The 13,148-nt window shown below is 50.7% G+C and overlaps 1 protein-coding gene across 3 annotated transcripts in view; it reads left to right on the top strand.

Moving 5' to 3' along the window:
- Positions 1 to 475: 475 nt before the first annotated feature.
- SLC37A1 (solute carrier family 37 member 1) overlaps positions 476 to 13,148 on the top strand; it is a 39,875-nt gene continuing 27,202 nt past the window's right edge. The window contains exons 1-3 of one of the 3 annotated variants that reach the window (XM_081138167.1): positions 476 to 600; positions 4,432 to 4,649; positions 12,153 to 12,234. In XM_081138167.1, the coding sequence (XP_080994293.1) occupies positions 4,594 to 4,649; positions 12,153 to 12,234 (138 nt within the window). In that variant the 5' untranslated portion in view covers positions 476 to 600; positions 4,432 to 4,593. Of the gene's footprint in view, positions 601 to 1,005; positions 1,366 to 4,431; positions 4,650 to 12,152; positions 12,235 to 13,148 lie in introns of those variants that run through there. The other 2 variants (XM_081138168.1, XM_081138169.1) reach the window with 2 other exon arrangements.

Here is a 13,148-nt window from a genome sequence, read left to right as displayed (position 1 = left end):
GGTGCAAGTGGCTGGGGCCAGGCTAGAGTCCAGAACTGCGGAGCTGCGTGTCTCCTGCACACAGGTGTGATAACGGCGGTGCAGCATAGCCTGTAGGTGGGCCCCATTTTCACTCCATGACTCTGACCCTTGAGAAGGGGCAGTGGACGTGGAGCCAGGGGGTAGGCAGGCCCTTTAGCGCTGGTCCTTGCTGGGGGGACAGCGCTTTGCTGCTCTTAGGTAAGACCCAGCTTGAGGACAGAGGGCCCTTGGGGAGCTCTCGGTGGGCCGCTGGAATACCAGCCAGGAAATGCCCGGTGCCCGCAGGCAGGCGAGGGGCACAGGACCGCCCTGAGAATCCCGGGTGGGCTATGGGGGCGGGGGGTGGTAACCGCCCGCGCCTGGGGGCGCCCCCGGGGCTGTTTGGGGTGCTGGGCTGGCGCTGGGCCTCGGGGAGGACCAGGGAGGCGAGGAGGGAAAGGGGAGGGGCCGAGCCGCCCGCCACCGCGGCCGGCGCCCCGAGGCCGCAGGAAAGTGAAAGGCCGCGGGGCCTCCGCGCCCCAGGAAGTCGCGAGCAGGAAGCGCCGGAGGCCGCGGCTGCCGAGCGCCCGGGCGGCGCAGGTGAGGCGCGGGGGCGGCGCGGGGCTCGGCGCCCTGGCCACGCTGCACCTGCCGCCCCGGGCGACGGGCGGGGACGCGGGGGGCGGGGGGCCCGCTGCCTGCGCCGCGGGGCGCCTCGCCCGCGGGACCGGGTCCCCGCGCTCTGCGGGCCGCCGCCCGCCTCCCGTCTTTGTGTCGTTCGCGGGGCCGGGCCGGCTTTGGAATAAGGGGCCGGGGCCGCGGCGGCGCTCGGGCGAGCGGAGGCCGCGGAGCGGGGCCGGGCCGGCAGGCGCGCCGGGGCCCCCGCGGGCGCGCACGAGCGGTCCGGCCGCGCCGCCCGCGGGTCCGGGGTCTGCGCCGGGGCGGAGGAGACCCGCGCGGTCGGCGGGAGGGACGTGGGCGTGCCCGCGGGTCCACCTGCTCCGGGGCCGCGGCCGGGGCGGGGCCGCGCGGACAGCCGCCCGGGGCCTGCGGGCTGTTTGTCGAGCAGCTGGTTCCCGAGCCCGGGAGCCTCCCTGCGACGCGAGCTCCTGCCTTTGTCGGGCTTAAGGTGCCAGAAAGCCGCGGCCGCCACCGCGCTCTCCTCCTCCACCGGGATTTGCGGCGGGGCGAGGACGCTGGGGGCCGCCCCGCCCACAGGTTTGAACCGCTCGGGGGATCCCTGCGCGCCTGTCCGCGTCGGCGGGCTCCCGCGCTCGGGAGGCGCCGCCTGACCTTGAACTCCGCTGGCTTGAGGCGCCTTGAGTGGGTCACTGCTCAGCTTCCCCGCTGCTCGCTCCTCGAGCGGTAGGTCAAGCTGACGCCGCCGCTCCAGCCCCGCGCTCCCCACACCTGCTGGACCGCACCGGCCGCTCTGTGCAGACGTCCCCTTGGTCCTCGGAGGGAGGGTGCGCTTTTGTGCTTAAGCCACAGGGAAGGAGATGGTGGCCACTGCCACTCATCTTTAATACTGGGAAGAGCCTCTAAAGCACAAACCACAGAAAGTGTTTCTTCTGTGAAGTTGTTTCCTTGCTCAGAAAACGTTCTGGGGGGACACCCAGCTCTCACCCACCTTTGCCTTAAAATGAGATCCACTTTAAAACCTTTGTCTTAGTGGGTGATTTAAAATACCAGGGGCTCTCTGAGTATTCATAGCAGCGCCTCTGTCTGGAAAGACCCTTTCGTCTTACTCTGGCCATTGCTTACTTCTGAGCCCCATTATGTTCCCCTCCCAGGAGACGGGCTGGTCTAGGTGCACAGGTCACCCAAGGGTGAGCTGGAGGGTGGGGCTCCAAATGCACACTTTCCTGGGTCATTCCTCAGGGCTGACTAGGCTGGGCTGTTTGGGAAGATGGGTATAGACGCGTGTGTGTGTGGCAGGTTTTCATACAGAGGCTCTGACGGGATGTTTCCCAAGTTGCTCTCTTCCCCAGTAGAATGGAACTGGATATTCTGACACTCTTCCCTGTGGTGGCCGGTGAGGTCCAGGGATGCCTAGTAAGAGCCATTAAAAGAAATGTCCTCTTATGTACTTGGGCTGCGTGCCCAAAACAGGGTTTACGCCAAGTGATTTGTTCCAGTTCTGCTGCCCTGTCTTTGAAGGGGCTGGGCCAGAGGAAGTGAGGTGGGAGGGAGGAGGGGACTGAGGGAAACTGGACCAACCTGATTTGGCCCCACTTGTCCAGCTGCCCGGCACTGGCCTCATTGCTCAGCTCTGAAGCGAGCCTGCCTCTCCCTCAGAGGGGCTGTGGGCTCACCCAGGAGGCTCTGGTCTCCGCCAGCTCTCAGTGGAATGACTTTCTGTGGGCCCTGCTCAGGCTTCGGGGGAAGAGGCCTCGCGACCCCGAGCTCTCAGCACCCGGCCCGTAAACTCTGTCTTCACGCGTCCTGAGTGCACTCACTGTGAGCCGCCGTAGCCTCGCTCTCCCGGCGCCCGGCTCCCAGGAGAAGAGCCCACGGGATCCTCAGAGAGCGAGAGTGACGTCCCGTTGCTTTTCCAGAGCCTTCTGGGTTGTTGTTGCTGTCGTCACAGGTTTTACCAGAACTGAACTGAGGTTGATTGATTGATTGATTGATTGGTTTAGTGGATGGCAATAGAATAGTTGGAGAGCAGCGGTGTTTGGACTCAGGAAGACACTGGATTCTGGCGTCCATTTTCAGGCCTTGTAAATTTAAACCAGGTCCTTCACACTGAAGTCATCACAAATGTTTCTCCAAGTATATTTAGACCCAAACAGAAGCCCACTCACTTTGAGCAGAATTTTAGTAAAATATATTTTAAGTCTAGAGATGTGAAAAAAAAACACTTTCAAAGAATCGTGGGAATTTGTTCAGCACGTCTCTTGAGCACTTGTCTGTGCTGGGCTCTGAACCAGGTGACAAGGCAGCTTCATACCCCCCTGAGTTTCCAAGAGGAATAATACCAGCTGCTGTTTCCTGGGCACCTGCTCCATACCAGGCTGGTGCTAAGGGCTTTCTGTGGATCATCTCGTTTTCTCCTCATAGCAACCCTAAAATGTAGGTACCATCCTCTCCCTGTTTTTCAGCAGATGAGGAAGCCCAAGGTCAGCTGTGGGGTCATTGACACTCCGGGGGGAGTGAGTAGCTGAGGCTGTGTAACAGTTAAGGCTTTGGTGGGGCTGAAGGGCCTGGCGGGAACAAAGGTGTAGCTCTGGCTGGAGCAGAGGGGCCCTCTCCACTGCCTCCTCCCTGAGGGGAGAGGGAGGGGTCAGGGCTCTGGGATGAAAGCTTGGCAAGGATCTTGACTTTTCTTTAAAGTGGTGTAAAAGAAAAATCACTGAAGATGGTGCACTTTTTAAAAGCTCACTCTGGAGGGAGAGCAAAAATGAGCGTAGGGCATAGGTCTAATTGGACGGACGGGCACTTCCAAACGTAAGTGTAAGTCCCCCAGATCTGAACCACTTGCTGTTACTTATCTTTTGTCCCAAGGAAACTGTTTGAAGACATTAAATCAGTATCAGCTTCTTTAAATCAAGATTAGTGTTTACCCAAAACAGCTTTCTTTTAAAGAATTATATAACCTATGAAGTTTCAATAGTAAGAACGACCCGTGCTCTGTATACACTGGGAATTGTGTTATTTAATGCATTGGTCCAAAAGACTCCTTGTTGCCAAGTGTAGAAGTAAACCTGAAAAAGAAGACAGGTCAAGAGGCTGGCTTTGGGATGGGAGACCTCCTGGTGTGCGGGGGTCCCTTTGTGGTCGGGGCCCCCTGCCCCTTCCTTCCTGCCTTGCTCTGCCCTCAGCTCTGACTTCAGAATGGGGTCATTTCCTCTGGTCTCTGAGGTGACCACAGGAGAGTTGGAGAGGCGGATCTGAGGTGAAGTTCATTCCCACAGCATTAGATGCATTTCAGTTCAGTTGCAAAGCCACAATTAAATGATTGGTTTGATGACCTGCCATCTGGTCCAGGCCTACATTCCCCTCTGTTATTGTGGCTCCACTGTGGCCTGGTCCAGAGTGGGTGGAGTGGAGCACGTCCGGTTCCCTGGCCTGCTCTGGCAATTGAGCACATGGTGTAACACCTGGGAGCAGACTGGTTTCGAGAGAGTGTTGATATTCTATGGAGTATTGTGGTTAAGGGTGAATGGGCTGATCTTAGATGCCTTCCAGATGGGGATGAACTTGGTGGTTCTTTCTTTTTATATCATCAGAACATCATGTGAAATTCATTTCAGGGGTCTCTGAACTAGCCCCACCCACACCCACCCCCGGGGAAGATGCCGTCCTGCCACCTAGTGGCCCTGGTGGTGGGAAAGGCAGCTTTGATCTGGGCTGGGTAACAACTGTACAGGGAGTTTATTCTGCCAGGAACTCCAAGGTGCCATTGTCACCTCCTCTTTCTCATTGTAGAGAGCTGAGCCTCTGCAGAAAGGAAGAGGGGACAGGACACCCAACAGGACGTCTTTCCAGCCTGTGTGAGTGCAGGGACGAGAGAGACTTGGAGCCAGGATTACTAACCTCTTCATGAAGCATCTGATTTCCTGGCCAAAGCCCCGTGGTTCACGTGCGTAAATGGCTCGACTCCCTGCGGGCATTCGCTTCATCATCTCATTCTCCCGGGACCAGTGGTAAGTCCCCCGGCCCGGCCACGGCATGTTTCACACTAAAACACACATGGATGCGGGCCTCCCTGTAACCATGGGACCGCTTACCGGTGGTGGAAGCCGTGAGGAACACTGCAGGCTGTCCTCCGTCTTTGGCTCTGGCAATGACAGATAGCATTTGGACTCCTTCATGGTCTTCAGTGGTTTCTGTATATCGTGGTTCCCACAGAAAAATGACTACTGACTACAGGCAGGATTATAACATGCCTGTGAGTGAAATAAATATATGAACTTTGAGTTCAGTGAACGAATGGCCTAGCTGGGGCAGAGCTTCCAGAGAGAAAATGAAATCTAGGCAAATTAAATACCGACCAGAACACAACTGTCTCTTCCGAGAGCACCTCTGCTCGCATGCTCTGAGAATTCTTCTCTGGGAAGGGCAGGAGTGGTCACGAACCCCATGCTGCTTGGAGGAAGCGGGCGTTGAGGCTGAGTCTAGAGCTGGGCTCTCTGGTCTCTAACCAACAGTCTCAGCGCTGTCCCCTTTTTGATCCCCGCTGGGAAGGGAGAAGTTTTCCTCTACCCTCAGGTTCGGTAACTGGGGGCATGCAAATTAAATGTACAAAAAGACTCGAAGAGAAAAGAAATTTAATCACATACATACAGGAGTTTACAGAAAAATGTGACACAAGGAGGTTGTTAGAATTTGGTGCTTTATGCCATCTCACTGGGAGGGGAGAGGATACAGGCACTGTGGGAAAGCAGGTGGCATTTTGGAAAGGTAAGTGGGCCTTAGGAGAATAGATGGGAGATATGACAGTGTAACAGTGTCTGTTTGGGTGTAGACACTTCTCATTTTCAGTAATGAGTCCGCCTCCCCTGGTTGCCCCCAAGGAGGGTCTTAGGACAATTGAGTTCTTTCAGGAAGCTCTTCTTTTAGACAGAGAAGAGATTTCAGGAACTCAACTGCTTTCTGCTCAAAATAACTTTTATGCCATAGTGGCACATTCTGGAACCCTTCACCTCCATCACGACAACACACTGTGGCCTTCACACCTTTGCACCTTCTCAGGCCTCTGCTGGGTGATGAAGCACCCACTGGGTCTCAGGTGGGACTTCAGACATGTCATTCTTTCCAGAGCAGTCCCCTAGTTGACTCATTTCATGTCTACTGCAAATGTAGCCACAGTGTTTAAACACTTACCTTTTATTTTGGGAGTATTTATCTTTAGCTTCTTTGTTTTATAACTTAATTTTGATACAATTTTTAAACACATAGGAGAAAATTATAAAAATGTTACAAGGAATTCTTGTGTATTACATACAGAGTCTTTTTTTATTTTTTAAAAATATTTTTTTATTAATTTTTTAGAGAGAAAGGAAGGGAGAGGGAGAGAGAAAAACATCAATGAGAAAGAAACATTGACATCAATCGGCTGCCTCCTGCATGCCCCCTGCTGGGAATCGAGCCCGAAACCTGGGCATGTGCCCTGACCTGGAATTGAACCTGCAACCTCCTGGTGTATGGGTCAACACTTGACCACTGAGACACCCCGGCTGGGCACAGATTCTTTTTTTTTTTTTAATGGTGAGACCTGCAAAGATAGAGCAGTGCTTCTCAGACTTTAGTGAGCATGTGAATCACCCAAGAACTTGTTAAAATGCAGGTTTTGACTCAGGAGGTCTGGGGTGGGCCTGAGAGTCTGCGTTTCCCAGGTGATGGTGCCATCAGTCCTCTGACCACACTTTGGGCAGCAAGGTTATAGAGCATTTTGTCTTAACTCTCTTCATCCCTGCCTCCAGCTTGCTCTTTGACCGTAAAACTTATTTTTAGCTGAGACTTAGCAACCCCAAAGATACTGGTTTTAACATTCCTACAGACATCTTTTATGTGTTTCTACCCAGCACAATTGCCAGTTTCCAGCAGCACTTTGACTCCCATTTGGGAACTGACGCCTCTCCTTTGTGTGCAGTTGGGATAGGCAGGTGAGTCTCAGGACTTTCCATCTCATCATGGCAGCTGACGGAGGCTCTCGAGGCTTGATCCCAGGACCCTCCTTGAGCAGGGCAGGTCCAGCAGAAGCAGGGCGGAAGGCAAGGGGGCTACAGGTCTCTCTCCTGCGGCTTTGAATCTTGAGTAGAGTGAACTAGGGCAGAGGGACTGTTAATGTCCGTCTAGTCCAGTTGTGGGGCCTGGGTTCAAGCAGCAGACAAGTCCTGAGCATTGTGCCTCATTTGCTTCTGTGTGTATGTGTGCGTGCGTGCGCATGTGCACGCACTCACATTATTTTATGAACCATTTGAGAGTAAGCTGCAGACATTATGTCCTTTTACAGTGGTACTTTGGTTTTCAAACGCCTTTGTTGATGACCATTTCGGGTTACGAACTCTGTAAACCCGGAAGGAAATGCTTCGGTTTCCGAACAGGCTTTGGAAGGCGGACATGCCAAGGGCAAGATCCTGAGGCCCAGCTCTTGGCTGTGGATCCCTCAGTTTTCAAACTTTTCAGAACTCAAATGGCCTTCCGGAATGGAATACATTTGAAAACCAAGGTACCACTGTATTTCTAAATACTCCAGTGTGTATTTCTTATATATTCTCATATATAACAAAATATTCTCATATATAACTACACACAAAAATCAAAATCAGGAAATTTAACACTGATATGGTGCCATTATCTGATCCACAGTTCATATTCAAAATTATAGCCCTGGTCAGTTTTCTCAGTGGTTAGAGCTTCAGCCTATGGACTGACAGGTCTCGGGTTTAATTCTGGTCAGGGGCACATACCTTGGTTGCAGGTTTGATCCCTGGCCCAAGTCGGGGTGAGTGCAGGAGGCAACCAATCGATGTGTCTCTCTCACATCGTTGTTCTTCTCTCTCTCTCTCTCTCTCTCTCTCTCTCTCTCTCTCTCAACCTTCCACTCCCTCAGAAAAACAATGGAAAATATATCCTCAGGTGAGGATTATAAAAACAATTTTATAAGATGTCCAGTAATGTCTTTTATAGCTTCTTCCTGGCTCAGGAACCAGTCCGGGGCCACACACTGCATTTAGCTGTCCTTTAGGTTTAGCCTTTCCTCTGGAGTGGTTTCTTGGCCTTTCTTTGTCTTTTATGACCTTGATATTTGTGAGGGTATGAGCCGTTTTTTTTATAGACCGGCTTTTGTTTTGGGTGTGTCTCGTATCTCCTCATGATTAAATTCATATTATGCATTTTTGTTGAGAAAGCACAGGAGGGAGACAGCTTCGTAATGATGGTGAAGGAATTAAAAACACAGGCAGGGCAGGGGCTGAATTAATCACATGGTAGTGGGTTGGACTTAAGGAAATCAAAGGGAACTGGTGAGCAAGTTCTTCACCAAAGAACTGGCAGGGGAGGAGATAGATATGGTTGTGTGTGTATGTGTTATGTGTGTGTGTGTCCTGTGTGTTGCGTGTGTGTGTGTGTGTGTGTAAAATGCCCTATCCCTGCCACAGAGAAGCCCTGGGAATAGCAACACCCACAGCCATGAGCACACCTGGTGCTAGATCTTGGTTTCTACAAGCCGTTTCCCATGGAAGGAAATGGGCATCTGTGGAGACTGGGCTGTGTCAGCACTGGGCAGGGGAAGTAAGAGGAGCCAGGAATATCTTGCTCCAGAAAACAAGGACCAGCTTAAAAACAAAGGGGCTCTCTCTGCCAGATCTGGGATGGTTTGAGATTTAAAGTAATCGATAATAGTAATGGATACTAGGAAACACAATTGGGACCCAGTGAGTCCACGCGGCTGTAACTCAGTAAGTGCAGAAAACTGAGAAAGGAAAGCTCTTGCCCACAGCAGAATGCCAGCTTCTCAAGAGAGCGGCAGTGTCAGGAACCTAGATAGCCATCTGTCACCATTAGCAATGCTTAGCTTAGGTGAGGGTCTTTAGGGGACACACACTCTTGGGGGAAAGCAAGCTATTAACCTCAAAGTGTATTCCCACAAATTCCTTACTCGTTACTTAGAGGGAAAGGTTGTAGCTTCCCAAGGGGGGATCTGGCAGACAGCCTCTTAACCAAGTGACTAGTGCTGACGTCACCGAGGGCATGTGCCTCCCCCCAGGATGCTCTGAAAAGGACTCACTTCCTGGCTGTGTGTGGTTTCATTGTTTCAAAATTAAGCATGTCTTTGGGCTGATGTCTATGCCAAGTCATACTGCTCAGTAACTCTCATATAGGCTTTGCTGATTCCTTATTTGCATATGACTGAGATAAATGGCACTCGAAGGAGGAAACAGTCTGCGTTGGGTCTTTACTGTGGAGTGGCTACTGTGCATCTGGGAGCATTTCTGAGGAAGCTTTGGAGGTGCCACTGCTCTGTGCTACCATGGCCAAGATGGGCTGTTTTTCTAGAAACTTGGGGTTCACCCAAATACTATTCCTGCAGGATTGCCTAATGCAAAGAATGCTAGGGTCAAGCACAACCACAAAAAGTAGGTGGAACACCAATGAGTGAAAGGTTTAGATCATTCATTTTTAATTGTACTTTCTTAATATTTACCAGCCTAAATGTAACAAAACACAGAAAGTAGAGAACTGTATTAGTGTCCTAGGGCTGCTGTGACAAAGTACCAGACACTGTGTGGCTTAAATCACAGACATTTATTCTCACTGTTCCGGAGGCTGGAAGTCTGAGGTCAAGGTGTCATTAGGGCCACACTCCCACTGCAGGCTCTGGGGAAGAACCCTTCCTGCCTCTTCCAGCCTCTGACGGTGGCTGGCAGTCCTTGGCACTCCTGGCAGTGCCTCTCATGTCTCATAGCCTTCCTTTGTCTCATGTCCTTCTATAAGGACATCAGTCACTGGATTTTGGATCTCATTGGATTTGAGGTCATGCCTGAGTTGAGTATGACCTCAACTTAACTAATTACATCTGCAAGACTATGTCCAAATCAGGTCACATTCTGAGAATTTTAGGTGGACATGAATTTAGGGGTACAGTGTGCAACCCAGTCCAAGATGGATACAAGGAAACAAACACCGTCCAGAAACTTTGCATTGTGAATAAGGGAGGAAAGACAGTGAAGATAGAATCAGAGTGGGCAAAGGACTGAGAACGGTTGTTTAGGGCCTTAGTTCCATAACCCAGGATGATCCACAGAAATAAAAAGGTTTCCTTAGGGAGCCTGGCAACCTGCTGGCTGAGTCATCCAGGTATTTCACTTCCATCCAAAACCGAGCTGGCAGTTCAGTTCAGCTGGAAGCAGATGCTGCTCCCCTCTTTGGCCATGTGCTCATGGAGCATCCCTGGGCACATGCTCCTCTCAGCATCCCCCAACGAGGCACAGTCCTAGAACCACCTTGTCCTGTGCCCAGTGCTGGTGAGCAGTGCTGCAGGGCCACCAGTTAGAGAAGGGGCAGCGGTCCAGGGATGGAAGTGGAGGCCCAGGGATGAAGGCAGAAGCCCAGGGATGGAGGTGGAGGCCAAGGGATGGAGGTGGAGGCCCAGGGATGCCCCCTAGGTTTCGATAACCTAGACAGCTTGCCTATCTAAGAATGTAAGTGTATTAGGGCCCCAGGGCTCTTCAGACATGTCTAAACATACAGAAGAGCTCTTTACTCCTGGGTTATTCTATTTTATAAATATATTAATATGTTTAATAGAAGTAGAATATTTATAAGTAGAATGCTCTATTTATGTCTGGGTAGAGAGCATGAACCCAAGGCTCATTTAAGTAGAGCTGCCTGCTTGAAATCCTTCCTAGCTGGACGACCATGAAATTCAGACTTCTGGTGGAGCACACACCTGTCCCTGGCAGTGTGCAGCATCCTTAGGGGCACCACAGTCTTCCTTCAAACTCTGACAGGGGAGGTGTAAAGGTAACCCAGTCTGAGAATTTTTTCAAAATACTCCTTGTGGAGCCTGGAAAAAGGACCCCTGTACCCAAATAGGGGCAGGGCAGGGTTCCCTATAGACTGCACTTGCCCTAGTAATTTACATCTAGTGCGAATATATGTGACCAGCGAATCTACCTGTGGGCTGGAAATTTGGGTATTGAGGGCTTACAGAGTTCTGATGGCCTAGAATCTTCCTATGCTGGCAACTCCAGGGACCTCAGAGCTGTGGGTTGGACAACAGAGAGCTTCAAGCAAAGGACTGAGAGACTTCATTCCTGACCCAAACAGATGGTCTTCAGAAACATGAGGACAAAGGCCTAGACTTATAACAAACCCATTGTGCCTCCTTAGTCTTTGTTCATTGGGATAAAATATACACTCATTTTTTATGGCTTTACTTTTTCCTATCTGGTCATTGGCATGGGCTTGACGAGCAAAGTAACCTGGGAAAACCATCCGTGTGTGTCTCCTTGATGAAGAGGAGCATGTGGGGGCCCCTCCTTACTCTTTTCTCAAGTGCTTATTGAGTGTTTTCTGTCCCTAAGGCACAGGTATCCTGGCAGTTGTAAGTTCTAGTCCCATGGTCCCACCAACCGTGTTTCCCACCTGAAATATGATATATATGAGTTTTTTTAATCCAGAAATATCATTGTCCCCTCCTGGCCAGAGGCAGGCACCCCCAGGGTTCTTCATGTTATTCAAGAAGCTGCCCTTGAGTAAATCTCAACTGCGGGCTTGAGACTGGAGGAGGGCCCGGCACCGCCACGGGCCCAGGAGACATGGCTCCCCTGCGGACTGGGCCCCTGCCTGTCTCTCTTCTATCTCCGTTGCCCGAGTCCTGGGTAATTATAGATTCCAGCCACCACTCGGCTGGAAAGTCATTGGCCATTTCAGGCCAGAAACAGGACTCTTCTGCGGGAGGGGGCTGGGTCTCAGGACACAGAAGGACCTGCCCTCGGGGGCCTTGTCTTCATCTCTGCCAAACACTTTGCCCTCCTGACATTTCCCCTAATAAATGTTTTCCTTAGTATGTTTCACATTTTGAGACTGGAATGAACTTTTATTTCCTTACTAAAGTATCTTCTTTTCTTTAGATTCTCATATATTTCAACACTGCCCCCCTCCCCCGCCACCTTGAACTACTTTGCTCATAAACCAGAAAGGGCAGCAGGGCCTCAGCCAGTATTTTTATGCCGTCGGCTTATTCATAGCCTGTCAGCATCACTGAGTCTTTCTCACTGAGGTCGATGAGATATTTGTGTCTCTGCCTTGCTTGTGTCCTTTGGAAAAATTGCACAGAAGCTAAAAAGTAGAAAACATGATCTTCAGTGCCCAGGATAGCAGGCTTACAAGAAGCTTGCTATTGATTTTGTTTCAAGCTACATAATCACTCCTTTCTGTCTGCTTTGTAAACATGTTCATCTTATGAGTCCCAGATTTCTCTCTGATTATAGTTTTTTAAATGAAGGTTTAAATAATTTCAATTTGGACGAGCAAAAGTCCCACTTTCTAATATTATAGTGATATAAGTAGGATTGATCACTGATATGGGGCTGAATGATTAACACGCAGCATTAGGGAATTTCAGAATTACAGCTATCGCGTGTTCTTCCTGCAGCTCGTTATTGGATGTCATTTCCTACTCCTGTTGTGTGTTTCAGGTACAGAGCCCTCACTTTCATTCTGACATATTTGCTGTATGCGAGCTTCCACTTATCTCGGAAGCCTATCAGCATAGTTAAGGTAAGAAATCATGAAGCACTTTGCTTTCTACCCTGCCTGTGATCTCTGGAGGGAACCAGCTACTTTAAGAGGCAACTGGCAGGGAGAGGGCCAGGGTGAGAGTGGGGGGTGGGATAGTGGGGGTGATAAATGGAAAAAATTGATTGTGTAGAAGCAAGTTATTTTGCACCTTGCTTTTTAGTTTCTCTCTTCTGAAATTAAAATCTTTAAAACATTTTTAGGATGTATGCTTTCAGAGGTAGTATACTTTATATTAGTTGACAGTTTCAGAATTCTAAAGTTTAATTAAACATTTATTTTTGTCTTGTGTGAATTTTCTCTCCAAAATGTCCAATCTTAACTTGTTCCCAAGTCACTTCTGTGATCATCATGTTTTGCTCCTGAGCCAGGCTGTGGTGGTGGCTCCATTACTCTCAGGACACTAGGGGTCTGCTTGAGTGACAGGCGGGCAGGCAGCCCTTAAGCAGCATTTAACTAGACTTTGAGTTAAGAAGATTTAAGGACATGGTTCTACATAACAGCCAGTTATAACTTGGGGGAAAGCAAGATAATTTTCTGACCCTCATTGGAACTACATCATTTTGTGTATAGACTGTCAGCAGGCTTGAGTGGCTTTGACTCTTTGCTGTAGAAGGAACAAGGAAATTGTCCACTGCCAAAGACAGTCATTTACAGCTTGATGGCCCCTCCCTCACCTCCGGTCTTTGGCGGGGACATAAACCAGCACTGCAGTCTGTTGCCCTCTATAGCCTCGCTTGCTCCGCTCTCTGTGAGTGGTCAGTCGAGTGCTAGACAGCTGCCCCCAAAGTCCCAGGCGGCAGGAGCGGCCCTGCCGAGGCTGTTGCGTCTGGACGGTTCTAGGTTCCCTTCTCCGGGAGCTCCCAGCGTGTGTCGGACATCGTCCATTCATTCCA

Source organism: Miniopterus schreibersii (assembly GCF_964146895.1).
Source record: "Miniopterus schreibersii genome assembly, chromosome: 5".
In the NCBI taxonomy this organism is placed as follows: Eukaryota; Metazoa; Chordata; class Mammalia; order Chiroptera; family Miniopteridae; genus Miniopterus; species Miniopterus schreibersii.
The sequence above is the reverse complement of the archived record's forward strand: the minus strand, read 5'-3'. Positions and strand labels throughout refer to the sequence as shown.